At 43.2% G+C, this 17,223-nt stretch overlaps 1 protein-coding gene across 7 annotated transcripts in view; it reads left to right on the top strand.

Annotated features, from left to right (window-relative positions):
• DENND1A (DENN domain containing 1A) overlaps window positions 1–17,223 on the top strand; it is a 152,947-nt gene that overhangs the window by 55,654 nt on the left and 80,070 nt on the right. For all 7 annotated transcript variants that reach the window (XM_085556349.1, XM_021543691.3, XM_021543690.3 and 4 more), the window contains exons 6-9: window positions 9,971–10,040; window positions 10,533–10,613; window positions 12,735–12,788; window positions 16,377–16,487. In XM_085556349.1, coding sequence (XP_085412475.1) covers window positions 9,971–10,040; window positions 10,533–10,613; window positions 12,735–12,788; window positions 16,377–16,487 — 316 coding nt within the window. The remainder of the gene's footprint in view (window positions 1–9,970; window positions 10,041–10,532; window positions 10,614–12,734; window positions 12,789–16,376; window positions 16,488–17,223) is intronic.

Genomic DNA, 17,223 nt, shown 5'->3' with positions numbered 1-17,223 from the left:
TGCAAGCGCTTCCAAATCTCACTCTAGAACCTGCACCGATGGGCGCCGCCGCCGCGTGGCCACAGGGGCTCGTTCCACAAGACTGGTGCAGAGGAGAAGCCTTGGAGATCTGGAGTTCCAGCTCTGTCCCAGAGAAATGTGCAATCAGATAAACTGGGAGTGTGCTCCATTCTTGCTTTTCCTTGCTGTCTGTTGGTCCTGAGCCGGTGGTTCAGCTCCCACAGCCTCAGCTTCCTCACGCTCCCCTGCACACACTGCCAGGGCCAAACCCTGCTGTGGGGCCTTGAGCCAGCAGGAGAGAGGGACCCTGAAGCAGGGCAAGAACATGAGCATGCAAACGCTCCAGGACATGAAGCAACAGGTTTGGGGCCTTGCACTGTCAGGGATGTTCTGAGCTCTCACCTGCAGCCATGCTTTCCAGAGGGAGCTGCTTCCAGAGCTGGGCTGTTTGTCAGCTCTCCCAGTTCTGGACAAGCAGAATTATTGCTTCTGTTACAGTGATCGTGAGCACTTCTAGTCTGCTGTGTCTTTAAAGTCTGTATCCTTGAAGATCTGTGAACTTACTTACGCAGTTCCACACATTCCAGCAGTCCTGCAAGCTTCTCCTCTTCCCTCTACATTGCCAATCCAGGGAATACTAACTTAACTGACTTTCAGTAAATGTGAAGGATGGTGAAGCTGTCATAGAAAGTTTTTTGCAGATTTTACTGAAGCTTTAATCTTGACTGCAAGTCAAAACACTTTTATAAAATATCAGTGAGAAAGATCACAACAAAAATGCCAAGTGTTAGTAATGCATCACTAGTGGTGGAATTGGATAAAGCTGATAGTACTGCATTCAGTTCAGCTACTTCACTGGTCTTGCCTTCTGACCAGAAACCAATTTTATGTCATTAATTAGGCCTTCATGTCACGCCTTCTTTCGTTGCTGAACAACTGTAACAGAAGTAATTAAATCATGTCACTTTTTATTACCTTTGGCCCTGGCTGACTGGCTTGGAAACTTCATCTTAGAGCTAATACAAACTGAATTAGTGCATCACCTTGGGGAAAACCCCCTCCCTGGTATCAAAAAGGCAGGGAGGAAGCAGTTAAAGTACAAGATGGATAGAGCCTCTCTTCCACAAATGGATCACTTTTGGGTTGCTATCTGAAGGCTTACAAATGCATCTGTCAGGAGCGAGAGCATCCTGTCCCTGCTGACAGATGTGTACAACATTCCCAAAGAGATTACATGGCAACTTCCTCCTTCAAAACTGGAGCTGTGGCAGAGTCCTCGGGTTATGCAGAGGTAATTGGAGACGCTGGGGCTGATCAAGAGGTGGAACTGCCAGAAAAGCTGCTTGAGTAACTTGTGCATGTTGTTCCAGTAGGAGCCCTGATCCAGGCACTGCAATCATGGGAGAGAGGCTTTGTGTGGCTTCCTAGAGGCAGAGTTCCCTGGGCTGTGCAGGGAGCCCAAAAAAAACCCCTCATTTGTAACCCTGGCTGTTTATGAACATGCTTGATAAGGGACAGACCTTCCTCCACACTGAGCATTACCTGCACTAACGGTCCTCAGTGTGTTTTAGAATTTATTAGTGTTTGAATATTCAGAGAATAAAATTATTGTGGGCAGTTTCCTGGTTTAATCATTTGCGTAAGCTGATGGTTAGATTAGAAGTCTCATAAATAAAAATTGGGCTTGCTGGCCAGGAAACAGGCCAGAAAGAGTTTTCTGTTAATTAATGTGTCATACATTTTCAGGAATTTTGTGGATAGGTACATCAGTGGTATTTTTGCAGGTGAAGATCAAGTATTATCATTTTATGTGCTTATTTTTGGATCTGAATGTTTGCTTTGAATCTAAACCACCATACAGGGTGGTCATAAGCAATCTGCACTCAAATATCAGACTCTGACTTGAACTTTGTAGCCTTCCTATTGACATCTTGCTCTGCAAGTGCGTGTTTGCTGTAAGTAAGGTGATTTTTACATGTCTAGCCCAGTTCCTTGCATTCTCAAATTATCAGTTGCAAGTACCACAGCTCTGACATAATCATGAATTTTTCACTTTGCTCTTTCAGCTCTGCTTGTGGTTTAACTTTTATGACTTCCTACCAACTTTGCTTATTATTAGGAGCTGAGTGTACTCCCTTTGAGCATGTGAATGTTTCTTCCCTATGATGAAGCTCCCTCCTTGTGAAGGGAACTGAAAAACCTCTTGCTTCACTTAACTTTGTTGCTTGCCAGTAGGGGAACACAAGTGGTTTGGGGAATGCAGAAGAGAGGTACATGTAATTGATTTCTCCTCAGTTACTGAAATGCCCTCATTCCCTACCCCAATGTCCTCTGTAGCTAATCTCAGAACTCACACACAGGTATCACGAGTACACGCCTGATGCTCAGCTTTGACTTTCAATATGTGGCAAATCCCTTTAGCAGCTGAGCACAGCTGGCTGCTGTGCAGTGGGGCTCTTGAACACAGAGGTGTGTGAAATTTTTCTGTATGAGGCAAAGTGATGCAGAGTCCCCAGTTAGGTGCAAAACCCAGGCCTTTTTAAGCAGTTAAGCCTTTATGAATTGCATAGCTTTAAATCATAACAAACCACCATACACCACTATATGAACACATAATGGTTATAGAACTTGTTTTTCTGCCTCTAATTCAGCTGAGTCACTTTTCTATAGTCCTCTTCTACCTAGCTGAAGTGGCCTGAGCCATGGTTTTAGAAGGGTAACAAGGCCCTTATTTTATAAGGCGCTACCTATATGCAACATTTTTCTTCCCTTCAGGAATTTATCTGGGTTACAGATGGTGCCACGAACTCTGTCCCAGAGTGGCTTTGGAGCTCACTGCAGCACGTGCCAGAGCACAGGGCTTGGTGACTGGGAGGGAGCACTTTTGATTTATAATAAAAAGTTCATAATGCTACTGAAATTTCAGCTGAAACTTAGTACTAGAGGGCATAGCTTGACAAGCACATATGATTGGAGTCAGTAATGAAAAGGAGCTGTTTCTCTGGTCAAGGAAAAAGGGTTAATTTGCATTGGGATGAAAAGGCTGTTCAGGATCTACTATTTCAACCTGTGATAGACTTAACAGCAGGCTTTGATCCCCAAATGAAATGTGATGGATTTCAACTGATGCCAGATGTCTCAAACCTAGTGGGATCTCTGATTGTCTGCCACATCTAGAATTCTCTCTTCCAGCACTTTCATGTGTGCTTTTAAACGTGGTTTGAGAAGAGAGATTCCTTGACAAGCTAAGCCTTTGGAATCCTCTCTCTGTATTGTCACTTTGGTGGGGATCTTGAGGCTCTCATGCTGTCTAGTGCATCTTGCTTTTTAAAATCAAGCTTCATGTACCAAACTGCTCTAACTCCTTCATAATCAATGTTTTTAAGTCCAAATGATTTAGAGCCAGTATAATCTGTAACTCTTCTTAGTTTAAGGCTGTTCTCTACCCTCTTCATATTTTTTACTTAGAGCATTTTTTCCTGGTTGAGTAAAAGCCACTGGTCAATATGTTTCTGCGGGTGTTGAAGGGAACAAGGGAAGGTAAGTGTTGACTTTTTTTCTCCAAGGATATCATGTTGCATTTCATATCTCTCATTATAAAGTGCCAAGGCCTTCAGCATGCCCATCTTCTCACCCAGTGGGCTTTCTGGGGTATCCTTTGCCCTTGGGTTTAAGAAAAGCATACAAACATAATTGTCAGTGTGTAAATACAAACAAATGTTTTTCTTGTTTTTCTTATGTAACTTTATTTCCTCTCGCTCTTTCAGTCCTTTGCTCTCAAACATGCTTGAAGTTTCTGTGTTGGTCTTAAACTAAAAAACTCCAAGGTCTTAAACTAAAAAACTCCAAGGGTCTACAGGTTTCTTTTCTGAAAAGAAATGAGGCACCTTATGATTGTGAGTGAGCTACCTGAGGGAAAACAGACCCGACACCAAACCAGGCCTCAAAGATACTTCTGAAATAACTTGAACACAAAATAGTCTATCATATAATTCAGTAAGATTTCTAAAATTTTAGAGTGATTAGTAATTCACAAGCAGAAAGCTTGACTATTGAGAATGTACTTCAAATTTTGCACATTCTAAGCCGTGCTGTGTTTGTGAACATCCAGTCTCTTTACGGAGTGGAGGGTGGTGATCCTGGCCCTGGGAGCCAGAAGGTGTGGGATTCACTGTAGTGCTCCAGGCTCCTAAAACCCATTGGTTTCAGGTGAAACATTCTGCAAGGAAAGCTGAAGGCATGTTTTTAATGAAAAAACTGTGTATTTTTCATACTGTAAAATGAAGTTGTTTTGTCCCTTGCTCTGTGAGAGGCCAGGAGGTGGCTGTGGATGCTGCACAGTGCCACACACTCATGCTAAACTCCTCTGAATTCCTTCTATTTGCAGCAGTTCCACAGTGCAGCTGCACTGGACTCTGTTTCTCTCCAAGGTTTCAGAGTGGCCACAAAGAGCCCAGGGAATGGTGGCAGCTTTGTCCCACTCAGCCTGCAGTTCCCAATTACCATGGCCCAGTTAGATGGCAGTGCATGAACAGGAGCCTCTCCAAATGGGCATCTCGAGCTGCCCTGGCCCTTCTGAGCCCGACTAAAATGTAAAATTGTTACATCATAAATCTCTTTGTTGCAGTTTTCTGGTTCGTGTTGTTCTGGGGGCATTCAGCTGCCTTGAGCTCCGTTGTGAGCTGCAGCTCCAGGGCCACGGGAGCTCCTTGGGAAGGGCTGGGCTCAGCGCTGGCATTTAGGGAACTCGGAGTCTTTGTGCCAGGGAGGCTTGCTGGAACTGCTCACACATGGTCACACTGTGCAGAAAAACAGGAAAAGGAATGTTTTGATTGACTTTTATTGTTAATACACAGTGGCAAGTCAGCAAAGTAAGCACTTGCTGTTGACAATTATTTATTAAGATGCTCCATGAGATCCAGTTCTGTGGGGTTTAGTGCTTCTAAAATATGTACATGAGTCATGCTTAAGCTGCATAATTTTAAACTGAATCATGGAATGATCGCTCATGGACAATAATCAAAGGGAAGTTTGTTACAAAACTCGGGGAAATGCAGGAAGAAAAGACATCCTGTGGGGGCAAGGAGAGGCAAGGATGCAGGTGGCTTTATGCACTGGCAGGGGCATTTACCGTGGGGCAGGTCTGAGGCACGGCAAACCTGAAATAAATAAAGAAATTAAAAGCTGATGTTCAAAGGAGGCTGTTGGCTGCTCCCGTGGAAGGCAAGGCTGCATCTCATCCACATGCACAGGGGTTGCTATGGAGATTTGGGGTGTCTGTGCTTAAGCTCCTGAGTGTGAGAAGGTGTCAATAGACTGAGTCTAGATTAGAGAATAACGAGGCACTGAGGTCCACGAGGTGTTGGGAAGACACTGGAACACAGAAACAGCTGAACTGAGAATTTAGCCTACAGAAATTCCCAAATGAGCTGAGAGATGCCTTGGTTCTTTCAAGTGCATTTTGTAAAGATGCTGGAAACACTGGGTGATGGAAGGAAAAGAAGCTGGGGAAAAGAATTTAATAGTGTATTCCTGCAAGGAAAATAATAGCATGTGGAGAACCATCCCTCTCTTGAGCAGAGAAATGGGATTAGTTTTAAAAATCTGTAGTTTAATGTCATTTTTCTTCATCTTAAATGTAAAAAAGTAAGGTGAAATTTAGAAAGAATTAAAAAGGGAGATTAATACTTTCAGTGAAGGGAAGGAAAAAGTGTTTTGATAATGTGTTTTTGCTATTTAAAATAGAAGCTCTGAAGAGCATTGTGTCTTAGCAAACATAACTTAGTTCATCGTTAGAACCTTTACTAACCTAAAATAGAATGTGATTCCATGATTAGGAATAATGTGGGCTAGGGGGAGAATCATTAGTTGCCAGGTACAGGAGGACGGAAAGAAGCAATATTGGGTTTAAGTTTAAATTGCATAGTTCTATCTTTCAATGCAATAAGTCCTAAGATAACAAGTCACCAGGAGACTGGAGTACTTTTTGATATGTTTTCCATCCTTGCATTTTTTCAAACACAGTGTTGGGATTATCCACAAAGATCCTTCTCAGTTCCTGCTGAGGATCTGTCGTTTATCCTGCAGGAATTGACGGACACTGAATCAGAAAATGTGTTCTGCTTCACCAGGAACCTTCACTGGGTTAATGTATTGAAATGAAAAATGGTAATAACAACAACAATAATAATAATTCCATCTCTTTTTTCAAGCTGCTGAATCTTCCTTGGGATTTTCAGCTCCCTCCTTACTGTGCTGGACTTTTGCAGTTGGTTGCAGTGATGGTGTGGAGGGGACACAGGGAGGGGAGCAGCTGCCCATGTGGCACAGGTCACTCCTGTTGCAGTGTCACCCTGCTGGGCTCCGTGGTGGCATCACTGCCACAGCACAAGGCAGGGAGTTATTATTTGTTGTAATCTGTTCTTCAGAGTCCATGAACTGAGGCACTGGATGTTTCAGTGGCACATGCAGGAGTAGTGCTGGCAGAAGATGCATTTGGCCTGAGTTTACTCTTCCTTACACTTTTGTCAGTGAAGTTAGTGATGATGTGTCTGTAGTTCATGCAATAACTGAGATCATGATTGTATGCTGGGTTCTAGGTCACTGTAGATTATTGTGCTGAGCAAAAAGGTCAAGATTTGGGAACTCCGTGAAACCAATCCTGGCTAATACAGACAGATTTTGTAAGCCTGTCACCACAGAGAAGTGTGCCCATCTGCAAAATGGAAATGACTGTTCTGTTTTGCAAGGGAGATGGCAGTTGGTTATGCTGTTATCAAAATATATATAGTATGTGTTATAAATAAATACGTGTTAAAAATTCCACTTCTGATCTGTGTGAATGGAAGGAGTAAAAGTTATGTGTGCTTGCAACTCAGTCTAGGAGGGGATGCTGCAGATATGTGTTGATGTCAGACTAGTTACTGAGTCACAGTAATTACAAATGAGAGTTGTGCCTGAGTGCAGCTCAGCCTGCACACGGCCCAGGAGCTGCTCTGCTGCTCCAGGAGTTGTGAACCAAGGTAGGACTTCACAAGTCCAGAGGAAGCCAGAGGTGCCACAGGTACCCATCCACAAGTGCTGGATTTGCTTTTTCATGGTCAGCACACCAGTAAATGGAATGTTGGAGCTGGCAATGTTAAACATTAGTTTTATAAACAGTTGCTATGGTAATTGGCAAATCTTCATAAATCATTTGAAAAGACCCCCCTTGCCACTAGAGTTTGCTGCTGCTGCACTGGAACAAATGGAGTGTTTTTGCTGACAAGGTTCCCAAACCCTGGAATGCTCCCGGGAAGTTGGGTGTGACGAGTTCAGCATTCACAGGTTGGGTGTCCTGCTATTGCATCCTCCTTCCTGGCTGCCTGCTACAAATAACACTGCAAAGGCTCTCCTTTTTTAAGCTGCCCTCACTGGAGATTTACCTTTCTGAGAGTAAGCAAAAAGCTAAGAAAGAGCTGAAATCTGGGCTTGCCCCTTGCTGCTGTTGACTCTTCAGCCCGTGTGCTGTCTGCTCTGCAGTGCAGCCCTGCTGGGCTGGGCCAGGTTGGTGCTGTGGGAGGCAGGGGCTGCTGCTGGCCTGGCCAGTCTCACTGCAGAGCACTTCCCTGCTTTGCTTAACCTCTGACCCGGGAAAACGAGGCTGCACCAAAACTTCTGAGGTAGCTAAGGGGAAGGGGAAGTGTTTGGTTACAAATTAAATATGAGCAAGTCATAAGCCATAAATCTTCTGGAGTGCTACCAGTTGTGCTACTTAAGGTCCACGCAGTACAGAAAATTTTGGGTTATAAACTCTGCCTGTGTTTCTTTGGAAGGATGTTTAAAGGCTACCGTGAGGATTTGCTTTCTTTAACAAGAAAAAAGTATACTTTTTTGACATCTAGAAACAAATTCAGATAACTGTATTTCTTGGGGAATTTTTTAGGTTTTTTTCAACTTTAACTAGTCACAGTTTGGTCTAATAAAAGCAGAATTTTTTTCTTGAGTAGTTAACACTTAAGATTAAGTGATGAAGTAAGAGTGTTGAAGATGGCAGGGTAAGTTTCTAATGTATCTGGAAATTTTGGGATGAGGGAGAGCCTGAATTGTGCTGTGACAATGCAGGGGGTGAAAACTGAAGTGAGATTGTCTGCATAATTTGCACAATTTTGTGGCAGGTTTGTCTTTGTTTATCTTGCCCCTCTCCTGAGCAAGAGCCACACAGATCCCCATGTGTTGTGGAGGGATGAGTTCTGCTTCAAATACCAGCTCATTCCCTCAGATTCCAAACTGTGACACTGTCCTGAAAATGGAACCTTACTCTCAAAATAGAAAAAAGAAGCAGTTATGATGAGATGCTAACCCATCATTTGGAAAACAAAGAGGAGTGAATGTTAAAAAATGGTTCATCAGAGGATACTGGGGAAGAGCAGGGAAAGCCAGGGAGTCCCAAGGGTAACAGAAATGGGGCTGTGTCTGCTTCTGTGTGGGGGGTTTGACATTGTGTGAACATGAGAGGTATCTGGGCTGTTTTTATTGGAATCATAGAGGCTCTTTCCTAGGTGCCCAGAAAAGAATTGAAAGTTGCTTTGGGCTGGAGTGTCGTGTTGGGTGTGTGCTGGTAATGCAGAACCCCCGGGGCTGCAGCGAGGCTCAGCCCTGGCAGGGCAGGTGAGAGAAGCTCTGAGGGCACCCAGCACCTGCCCCTGCTCTGGGGGCTCAGCGTTGCCCCCTCGGGTCCCTGCTCCAGCTTCCCTGGGCCCTGAGGAGCTGGAGGCCTGGGGGAACCTGCTTTTCTTTTCCTCTTTTACCAGACGCAATACATAGAGATCAGAAGCACAGTAATGGCTTTAAGGACTCTCATTTCAACTCAATAAATGTATTTTTCTGGCCCAGGCCCTTAGCGATTAGGTAGAACTGCTAATGGTGCCTCTGTGGAAGTAGCTTTGGTTTCCCACTGCCAGGGAGCTTTCTGCCTTCCTGCTTTTCTGTCTTCTCAAACTCCTTTGATAGATGCCTTGCACGGATTTGTTTACTAGGTTCTTAATCTCTACTTAGCAGATATGTTTGGAGAGGATTTCTTGTTACTCTTGTAATGGCTTTTAACTCTGCAGAAGTTTATTTAACTAAACAGAAAGAAAGAAACTTATCTTCTACCTAATCCTTCTGGATTGTTTACAATATAATGTCAAACTTAAATGCTGTTTAAAGTGGTAATTGTCCGTCTTTCTGCTCTATTCGATACACACTTTGTAAAGATGTTTAGAGCGTATTAATTTAAACGATAATACTGTCACATAACATGAAAAGTTAAGTTGCTTATCAGTATATTTTGATAAGCTACTTACATTTTACAGTAGCGTTTGCAGGCTTCAAACAAACGCTAATGATGGAGTGCCAGTCACTTTGTCTGTCTCATAGAGAGCTTCTCACCTCATTTATCACCAGAGCTGCACAGGCAGGGACCGCAGGGCACTCCATTCCTTACAGCTGTCAGGATGTAGCCATATTTTATAAAAACTTTAAATCCTGTCTAACTATATCAAAATAGAATCCATTTGCTTCAGAAAGCAGCTGTGATTAAAGAGAGCCAGGGAGTGCATCTCTGGCTGGCTTTGCATTACTGGTGTTGGGAAAGGCATTGAAATACAGAACTGTGCCATGAAAACAGGGCACAGAATCCCACCAAAGCTGCAGGGGAAAGGAACATACGGAATGGAGATGTAAAGTAAATGAAAAAGATGTGATTTTTCTGCATGTTTCCCTTTAAATTTTGTTTCTTTCTCTCTTTTGCAAGTTGTGTGCATGTACCTAAGGTGAAGTTTCTGTTTGACTGAAGCAAGGGCCTGGCTAGATACAGTGATGGAATGAGATTTTAGAACAGTTAAAACTGAGATACTGATTATTCCATTTTAAAAGTCCACTTATATTAGGATTCAAACCAAAATAACTGTATTTTCTTTTCTTTCTTTTTTTCTTTTTTTTTTTCCAGTTACCTCCCGTGGTTTGAAGTCTTTTATAAACTGCTCAATGTCTTGGCAGATTATTCAGCAAAAGGACAGGTATTATTCTAAAATACTGACCCTACTTTTCCTATCCCAATATCAAATGAATGAGGGTGAGAGGATGAAAGAAGCTGTTTGAAGAAGTGCTTCTATCAGAGATGACCGTGTGAATTATTAATCTGTATGATGCAGTGATACAGAAGATCATATTTGGCTTGGCAAGTGCCCCTGAAAAATAAATACACATTTAATTTTCTTTTTGAAAAAGATAAAGAGCAAGACTGTGGCTGTGGATCCAGCCCAAGTCCCTGCAGGCAGCCATGCTGGCTCTCCTGACTCTCTGAGCTGTGTTCAGCACAGTTCCTGTAATTCTGCAGTTCCCATCTTGCAGAGCCCCATCAGTCTCTGCCAGGTGTCTGATCCAAGTTTGTCATGGGCAGTAAAAGTAGAACTGATCTTACAGATGCAAAATGTTTACCCACCCCTCTGGCCTGCCCTGCCCTTCTGCCTCAGAGTTTGCTCAGTATTCCTGGTTTATTCTCATTTCAGGATAGTCAGAGGAGTGAGCTCCTAGAAACATTTCATAAACTCACCATCCCTGAGCCTGGAACCTCTGTTCATCTTGGAGTGGTAAGTGTGGGGGGTGGGAGATGTAAACGAAAGTGTTTAATATTCATTCCATGTCCCAGTAGAGGAATGTCAAAAGCAATCCTCTCTCCTGGAGCCTGTACACAGGTGTTGTTTTCCTGTGAGGAGCTGTGAAATTCCCTTTTCACAACTGGGGCCCTCTGCTTCCCTCTCCCTAACCTCGGATGTCTTTGAAATGCAGTTGATTGGAGGAAGGCTGTGTGTATTCCCCTGGGAATGTCTCACCATATCCTCGGTGACCTGCAGGAGGTCAGGAGCACCAACAGGACATTCATTGCCCACACTTCTGCACAGCTCCTGGCCCTGGGAGTCTGGGGGGGAGCAGACTGGGAAGCAAACAGGCACTTACCTGTCACAGCAGCCTTGGGAATATTAACTGCTCATCACATTTTCTGGTTCCTTCTCCTTTTCCTTCCCCCTGCCTCAAAAAACCTCACACAAAAAATAGTTTATTTAATTTTTATATTTTGTGAGAAAATTAAGCAAAGCACACTGACAGTATAGATGTGGGGTTTTATTGATAGGATTGTATTTTTAATTTAATCTTTTGGGGATTTTGTCTTCATTTTAGCAGCACAGCCTTGTGCTCCAGACTGTGGTGAGCGCTGCAGATGCTCCTTGCTGCTGCTGCCAGCTGGGAGTTCATGAGGACCCTCATGGGAAGTCTCCCTTGCATTTCTTTTACTCCTCTTAAAGCACTTCTTGGCAGGAAGCAGCTCATGGCCCTTGCTCCCCCAAAGGCTGGCAGTGCCAGGGAGCAGCTGTGTGGCCTGCTGGTCCCAGTGGCCCTGGACACGTCCCCAGCCCCTGGAAGATCCCTCCTGAGGAGCAGCATTTCTGTGTGGGGATGAGCTGTCTGCCAAGGCCAGGGGCGTGGGGATATTCCAGTTTGTTCATACCAGTGGTTCCAAGGAATGCTGCCTGTCTCCCCTCGTCTCAGACATTTCATGGGCAATGGAGCAAGAAAGGATAGAAAAAAGCAGCCCAGGGACCGTGTCTTACTGATTTTATTTTGGCTGTTTCTGAGCCCATTGCGGGGTCAGAGTGAGGTTCCTCTGTGTGGTACAGCTCTGAGAGCTGCTCCTCTGCCTTGGCATTGCATCTTTGCAACTAAACCAAGCCAAACCAGTGAAGCATCAGAAAGCCAAACTTGTGTTTCTCACGGAGTGTCTCCATTCAGTGGAGCTGTGGTCCCCGCCTGCTATTTCAGGTTACAGCCTGATCAGGAAGCACTGAGATGGCTGAGATTTGTTTGCAAGAGAATTGTGCCAACTGTGGAGCTGTGCCAAGGATGGAACAGCCTTTAAGGCTTCAGCCAGTAATTAATAAGTAACCCTAAGACAAAATGTGAAAATCTTAAAAATTATATGAATTGTATACAAGTCCCATTCTCTCCTTTCCCAGCCCTGACCAAGAATCATGCAAGTTATCCATGGTGAGACTGGGAGCTGCAGTGAGTCTGGGCTCCTGGAATGCAGACAATTGAAAATATTTGAACAATATAATAGATCATGAAAATATGAGAGCAATATGGTCTTTCAAAATGTGCTTTTAGGGTGTATAAAAGTGACCTATAGCATTTCAGTATTTCTCAGATAAGCAGGCATTGACCCTTAGGAAGCATTTCCCAGTACATTTCCATAACTTCCTCCTTGGCTGCAATGAACCTCTCTGGTGCTGTGAGTCAGAGAAGACCCTGCCTGCTGCTGCTTCCTGAAGTCCATCCTGCCGTGGGCTGGGGAAAGAGAGCTTGAATTACAGCCTGAATTATTGCATTTTAAATTGAATTACAGCCTGCCTTGGAGTTTCCTTGGCATCTGTCACAGCCACTGTGAGTCTGTCTGTGGCAGCAGCTCTGAGGAACAAAAGCATGGAATAGAACTTTCCAGGAGATCTGATACTTTCTATCTTGCTGCATTTCCTATGGCCCCTGTGATCTGGGAGCCCAGCCTGGACAGAGAACTCAGGCTGGTAGCTGGTCACTAATGTCCTGCCATTTCTACTTAGCTGAGCAACTGCTGTTACTGCTGATACCAATACCAAGCAATGAATTTCGATTGCTTTTGACATTATTGAAATAATCAATATTTGCTCTTTTTGTAGCACTCTTACTTTACTGTGCCTGACACCAGAGAGCTTCCCAGTATACCTGAAAATGTGAGTATCTGGAAGGACCCTACACTTCGTTGTTTCCATTAAATGTCAGCATAGATGACAAATATTGCTCTGTTTGGGATAGGTTTTATTCTGTAAAATACTGAGCTGACAATCTGCATGTGTGATTAAAAGCTGAACTGTGTGAAGGACAAGGTACTGAAGGGCAGATGGAGTGGGTAAAACTGCAGCTCTGCTAACCCTTCCCTTCTGCCCCTCTGGAAGAATGACCTGGCAGAGCAGGGGAAGTGCTTTGCTTGCTAGATGGCTCCTGAGAATGCCAAGCACACCTGGGCTCCTCGGAGCCACTTTTTGGGAGACTTTTTAAGCCTCACACAGTCGTGTGTGTTCCAGCCTGGCTCAGCTTTCCAGCCAGATGATAAGTCTTTGGGGAGACAATGCTGGCATTTGCTTCTCTTAAATACTCTTTAATGTGCTCCTGCTCTGTCTCAGCCAAACTCCTGTGCCTGACATCTCAGTTTTCTTCCCTGAGCATTTTGCAGTCGGTCTCAGCATCATATTCTTCAGCTGATGGCATGAAAGGAAAAAGGGAATCATCAAGACTTTCCATCTCATTTGTGGGTGATTTGTATAGCAGATAGCATTCGGGGCTTTTTGTTTGCCTTTCAAAACACTGTTGCTGATTTTTCTGTGTTGCAGACTCTTCATACTGACACATATTCTGACAGGAAATTTAATAGATATGCTCTTTCTTCTGAGGTGCTTTATTTTTGTGCAAATATGATAAGCTGGGTGTAATTCAGGAATCAATTCCCGAGTCTAAACCAGCCATCAAATCTTGTCCTAATTCATAGAATCATAAAATCCCAGAATGGTTTGGTTGGAAGGGATCTTAAAGCCCATCCAGTGCCACCCCCTGCCATGGGCAGCGACACCTTCCACTATCCCAGGGTTCTGTAATTTCTTAGGAAGTTTTTATCTACCTGTTAAAGCCACTTTCCTGTGGAAGTGGAGCATATTAGGGAATAATACAAGGAGATTAAATGGGTGTACGTCTGCTGTATTTTAATCAATTGATCTGATTTATTAAAAATTCCACATAACTTACCAGGAATTGCATGTAAAACCCACATTAGCAAAAGTTTTAGTGGTGCCAACCTTTGGAGTTGGATGTGATGATGAGTGGAGAGCTGCAGAGAACTCTGTTTGGAATGTTAACAAACTTGTTGGAATTACCTGATTTTGTGTCAGATCAATGTGTTTAATGAGTCACAGAGCCATTTAGCTTGGGCACTTTTCTGTAACAGCAACTCGTTCCCTGCTTCAGGAAGTGTGAGTTGTGTGATGGATGTGAAAATGCAGAGTGACTTCAGAAATAAATGGGGTTGGTTGCAGGAAATACAGTGCAAGACTGAAATTCCTGGTGCTAGCTGTTGTGCTTCAGAAGTAGCAGGTAAGTTAACAGGCTGATGATGGCATTTTCTTGGGGACGATGTCCTGTGTATTTTTGTATCACTCAGTCCATCTTCCTCTTCAGATGGTGGTGGAAGAGAAATGATTTTTCATCTCAAAATCAGTGTGTGCTTATTGATATTAGATAGCAAATGATCAGATGGGTGATTGATCTGGGAATGAACTTTCAAAGGAGCATGAGGGAGTTTTGTAGTGCTCTTGGTGAATTTTGAGAGCAGTGGGGATACCTGTTCTGAAAAGCCCCCTTTTTACTGCCCCAAGAAAGGTTTAAATCCTAGGAAGCAAAATACATAACAATTACCCTGCAAACTGGAACGCTTTCATTTGTATTTATTTAACTCATTCATGGTTTTGTCACTTACGAGACATGTCTTTCAAAATACATGTGTAAGTCCCAATTTCAGCTTCAGAGCTGACAGCTTTCTTATAAATACAACTCCGAGGGAACACGTGAATCTCCTCAGTACCAATACATTTCCATGCAGCCCACATGGTTCCCAGGTGTCCTTGGCAAATCTCAGAGAGCAGACAAGACTGAAACCTTATAAATCTTTCCATCTGAAGGTACATTTGTGTGTCATGTCATCACAATAAACTTGATGAAAGAACAATTGCAAATCATGTCTCCACGTCTATTTTCTTCTTGCAGTGGAGGCTGTTGCCTCACAAACAGATCCGTGTGGAGCAGGGCTGCATCCTCAGGCTGGATGCAGGGATTGTGTGCTGCTTTTGCTGTGCCCCTGAGTTGGGTGGCATCAAAGGCAGTTCAGGGCTTCTTAAAAATTCTTTTAATCCCCACTATTAGCAGGAATTGTGTCGTCATGTGCTGTGTTTTGGTGTGGTGGAAGGGTGGGTGAGAGGGGGAAGAAGAGCCGTAGAGAAGACAGCTTATGTTTAGACAAAAATATCATGTTAATCAGCACAGATGGGATGAGAAATACAGAAAAAGTACATGATAGTTTAATAGGTTTTTGGCAAAATGTGTTGGTTTTTTTTTTCCTCCTTTGACTGTACCTGTCTGTGGTTCCAGCTCTGCTGTAACAAAGACCTGAATGATTGTTTTATTTTACATGTTTGAAGCCAACCATAATGAGCTCAGTTTTTATCCCTCTACATACTGGTACCAAAGTCTCCCAAATACAATGCTTAATTTTCCTTCAGCTCTTTGTGTTTGGATGGCAAGCTGGGGAACATATTTTTGCACAGTATGAAGCATCTTGGCAGACTTCTCAGGCCAAGTATCTTGGATCTGTCAAAAGTGCTAATAGGCTTTGTTGAGCTTCTTTAAGTTTCTAAATCATATTTGCTTTTTGCTTTTCTGCACTTTTTTATTTAAGGATGATTAAGATTGCACTTGAATTCATGACTAATCTAATTTTTCTCTCACATGTGCTTTTTGTATAAGGCTGTCTTTATCCTATAGCAACCCTTTGATGTCTGTAAGAAGCTATTTGGAAACAAATCCCCTAATTCAGCATTTTTGGGTGTTACCTTTTCCTCCACCTCTCCCCTTTTCTTTAATTTCTCTGTTTGAAGAAGTGAAGTGCTCAGAGAGACAATTCCCTTTCTCCTTCCTCAGCCTCCCCAGAGAAGTGCTCCTGTCTCCCGCCCAGCAATGTCCGAGTGCGAAGCGAGGGGTTCAGTTCAGACAGCTGGGTTTGTGTGTGTGAAATGACCTGATGTGTTCTTCCCAATACTCAGAATTGTTTTAGCACAGGCTGAGCTCACAACTAAATTTACCGTATTGGAGTTGTCCTCTGAGAGCTGCTTTTAGTTTTGGGGTGTGGGTTATTGGCACTTTATCAGGTAGCTTTGAAGTCTCCAGAAAAGTGACAGAACATTTTTTTTTCTCAGAGAAGTATCTTGTATTCAAAAAGCTGTGTGTGAAACATCATCACTTTTATTACTCCAAGGCCCAGCTTCCCAAAACTTAGGGGAGAGATACTGCAATTAGAAAGGCTTCTGCCACAAGATGCTTTCTTTTGTTAAGCCATGTACTGGATGTAGCACAATAGAAGGATGAAATGTCTTTGTTGTTTTTTTCTTTCTTTCTTTCTTTTTTTTTTTTTTTTTTTTTGGTTTGGTTATTGGGTTTTTTGTTAAGGACACTTGGTTTTGTAATATCATGCATCAAAAATGATTTTTCTCTCTCCCCAGAGAAATCTGACAGAGTATTTTGTAGCAGTTGATGTCAACAACATGCTGCATCTCTATGCCAGTATGCTGTATGAGCGCCGCATCCTCATTTGCTGTAGTAAGCTGAGCACTGTAAGTAAAATGCACAAGAATTTCCTCTATTCACAGTATTTAATTTTTTTTTTTTAATTACAGTCATATGTAGGAAATTACCTGATTATCTCCAGGTCTATCTTTCAACTTCAGTTATGCAGCCCCAGCTTAGTTCTGTGCCTTATTGTAAGGAGTTTGTGGAACTTCTGTTGGCCCCCGATGTTCAAAAGGATTTTTTGGATACAGGCATTTTTGTGGCTGTTTGGTGCACGAATGTTCAAAGACTTTTGCTGTAGTGAAATCCTTTATTCAGAATTTACTTGACAGGGGAAAAAAAAAAGATAAATGACACTGTCAAATGGATGTTCCAGTGACCTCTTCTGGATGGACCAGAGGAGTGGGCTAAAGTACACTGACAATGCACAGTTTTGCAGTTGTGTTTGATAAGGTTTAGTCTTAATGCTCCTTAGGCTCCGTCAAGTGTCTGAGAGATGAAAGCTGCTGAATATTCTAGAGTACTCTCTTCTAAAAATGGCTGGAGATCAAAACAAGCACAGGGCTTGATTCAGTTCAAAGTTTTGTGTTATGCATTTCAAGGTTTAGCAGTCAATAAGATTGTGATTTTCCTTATGAAAGCAAATGCGCCGTGGTCGTGTTTGCTCTGTAAATGGCTATTGATTGCTTTCCTTTGTGAGCGCTGAAGATGATTTAACTAATTTTGGTTTCTAGTGCTGTGGGCTGAGCACTCAAGCAGTCCTGGCTGAAGTACAGCTGC

The sequence above is a fragment of the Lonchura striata genome, chromosome 17 (genome assembly GCF_050655825.1).
Source record: "Lonchura striata isolate lonStrDom1 chromosome 17, ASM5065582v1, whole genome shotgun sequence".
Classification (NCBI taxonomy): domain Eukaryota; kingdom Metazoa; phylum Chordata; class Aves; order Passeriformes; family Estrildidae; genus Lonchura; species Lonchura striata.
This window is presented reverse-complemented; position numbering and strand designations above follow the sequence as displayed.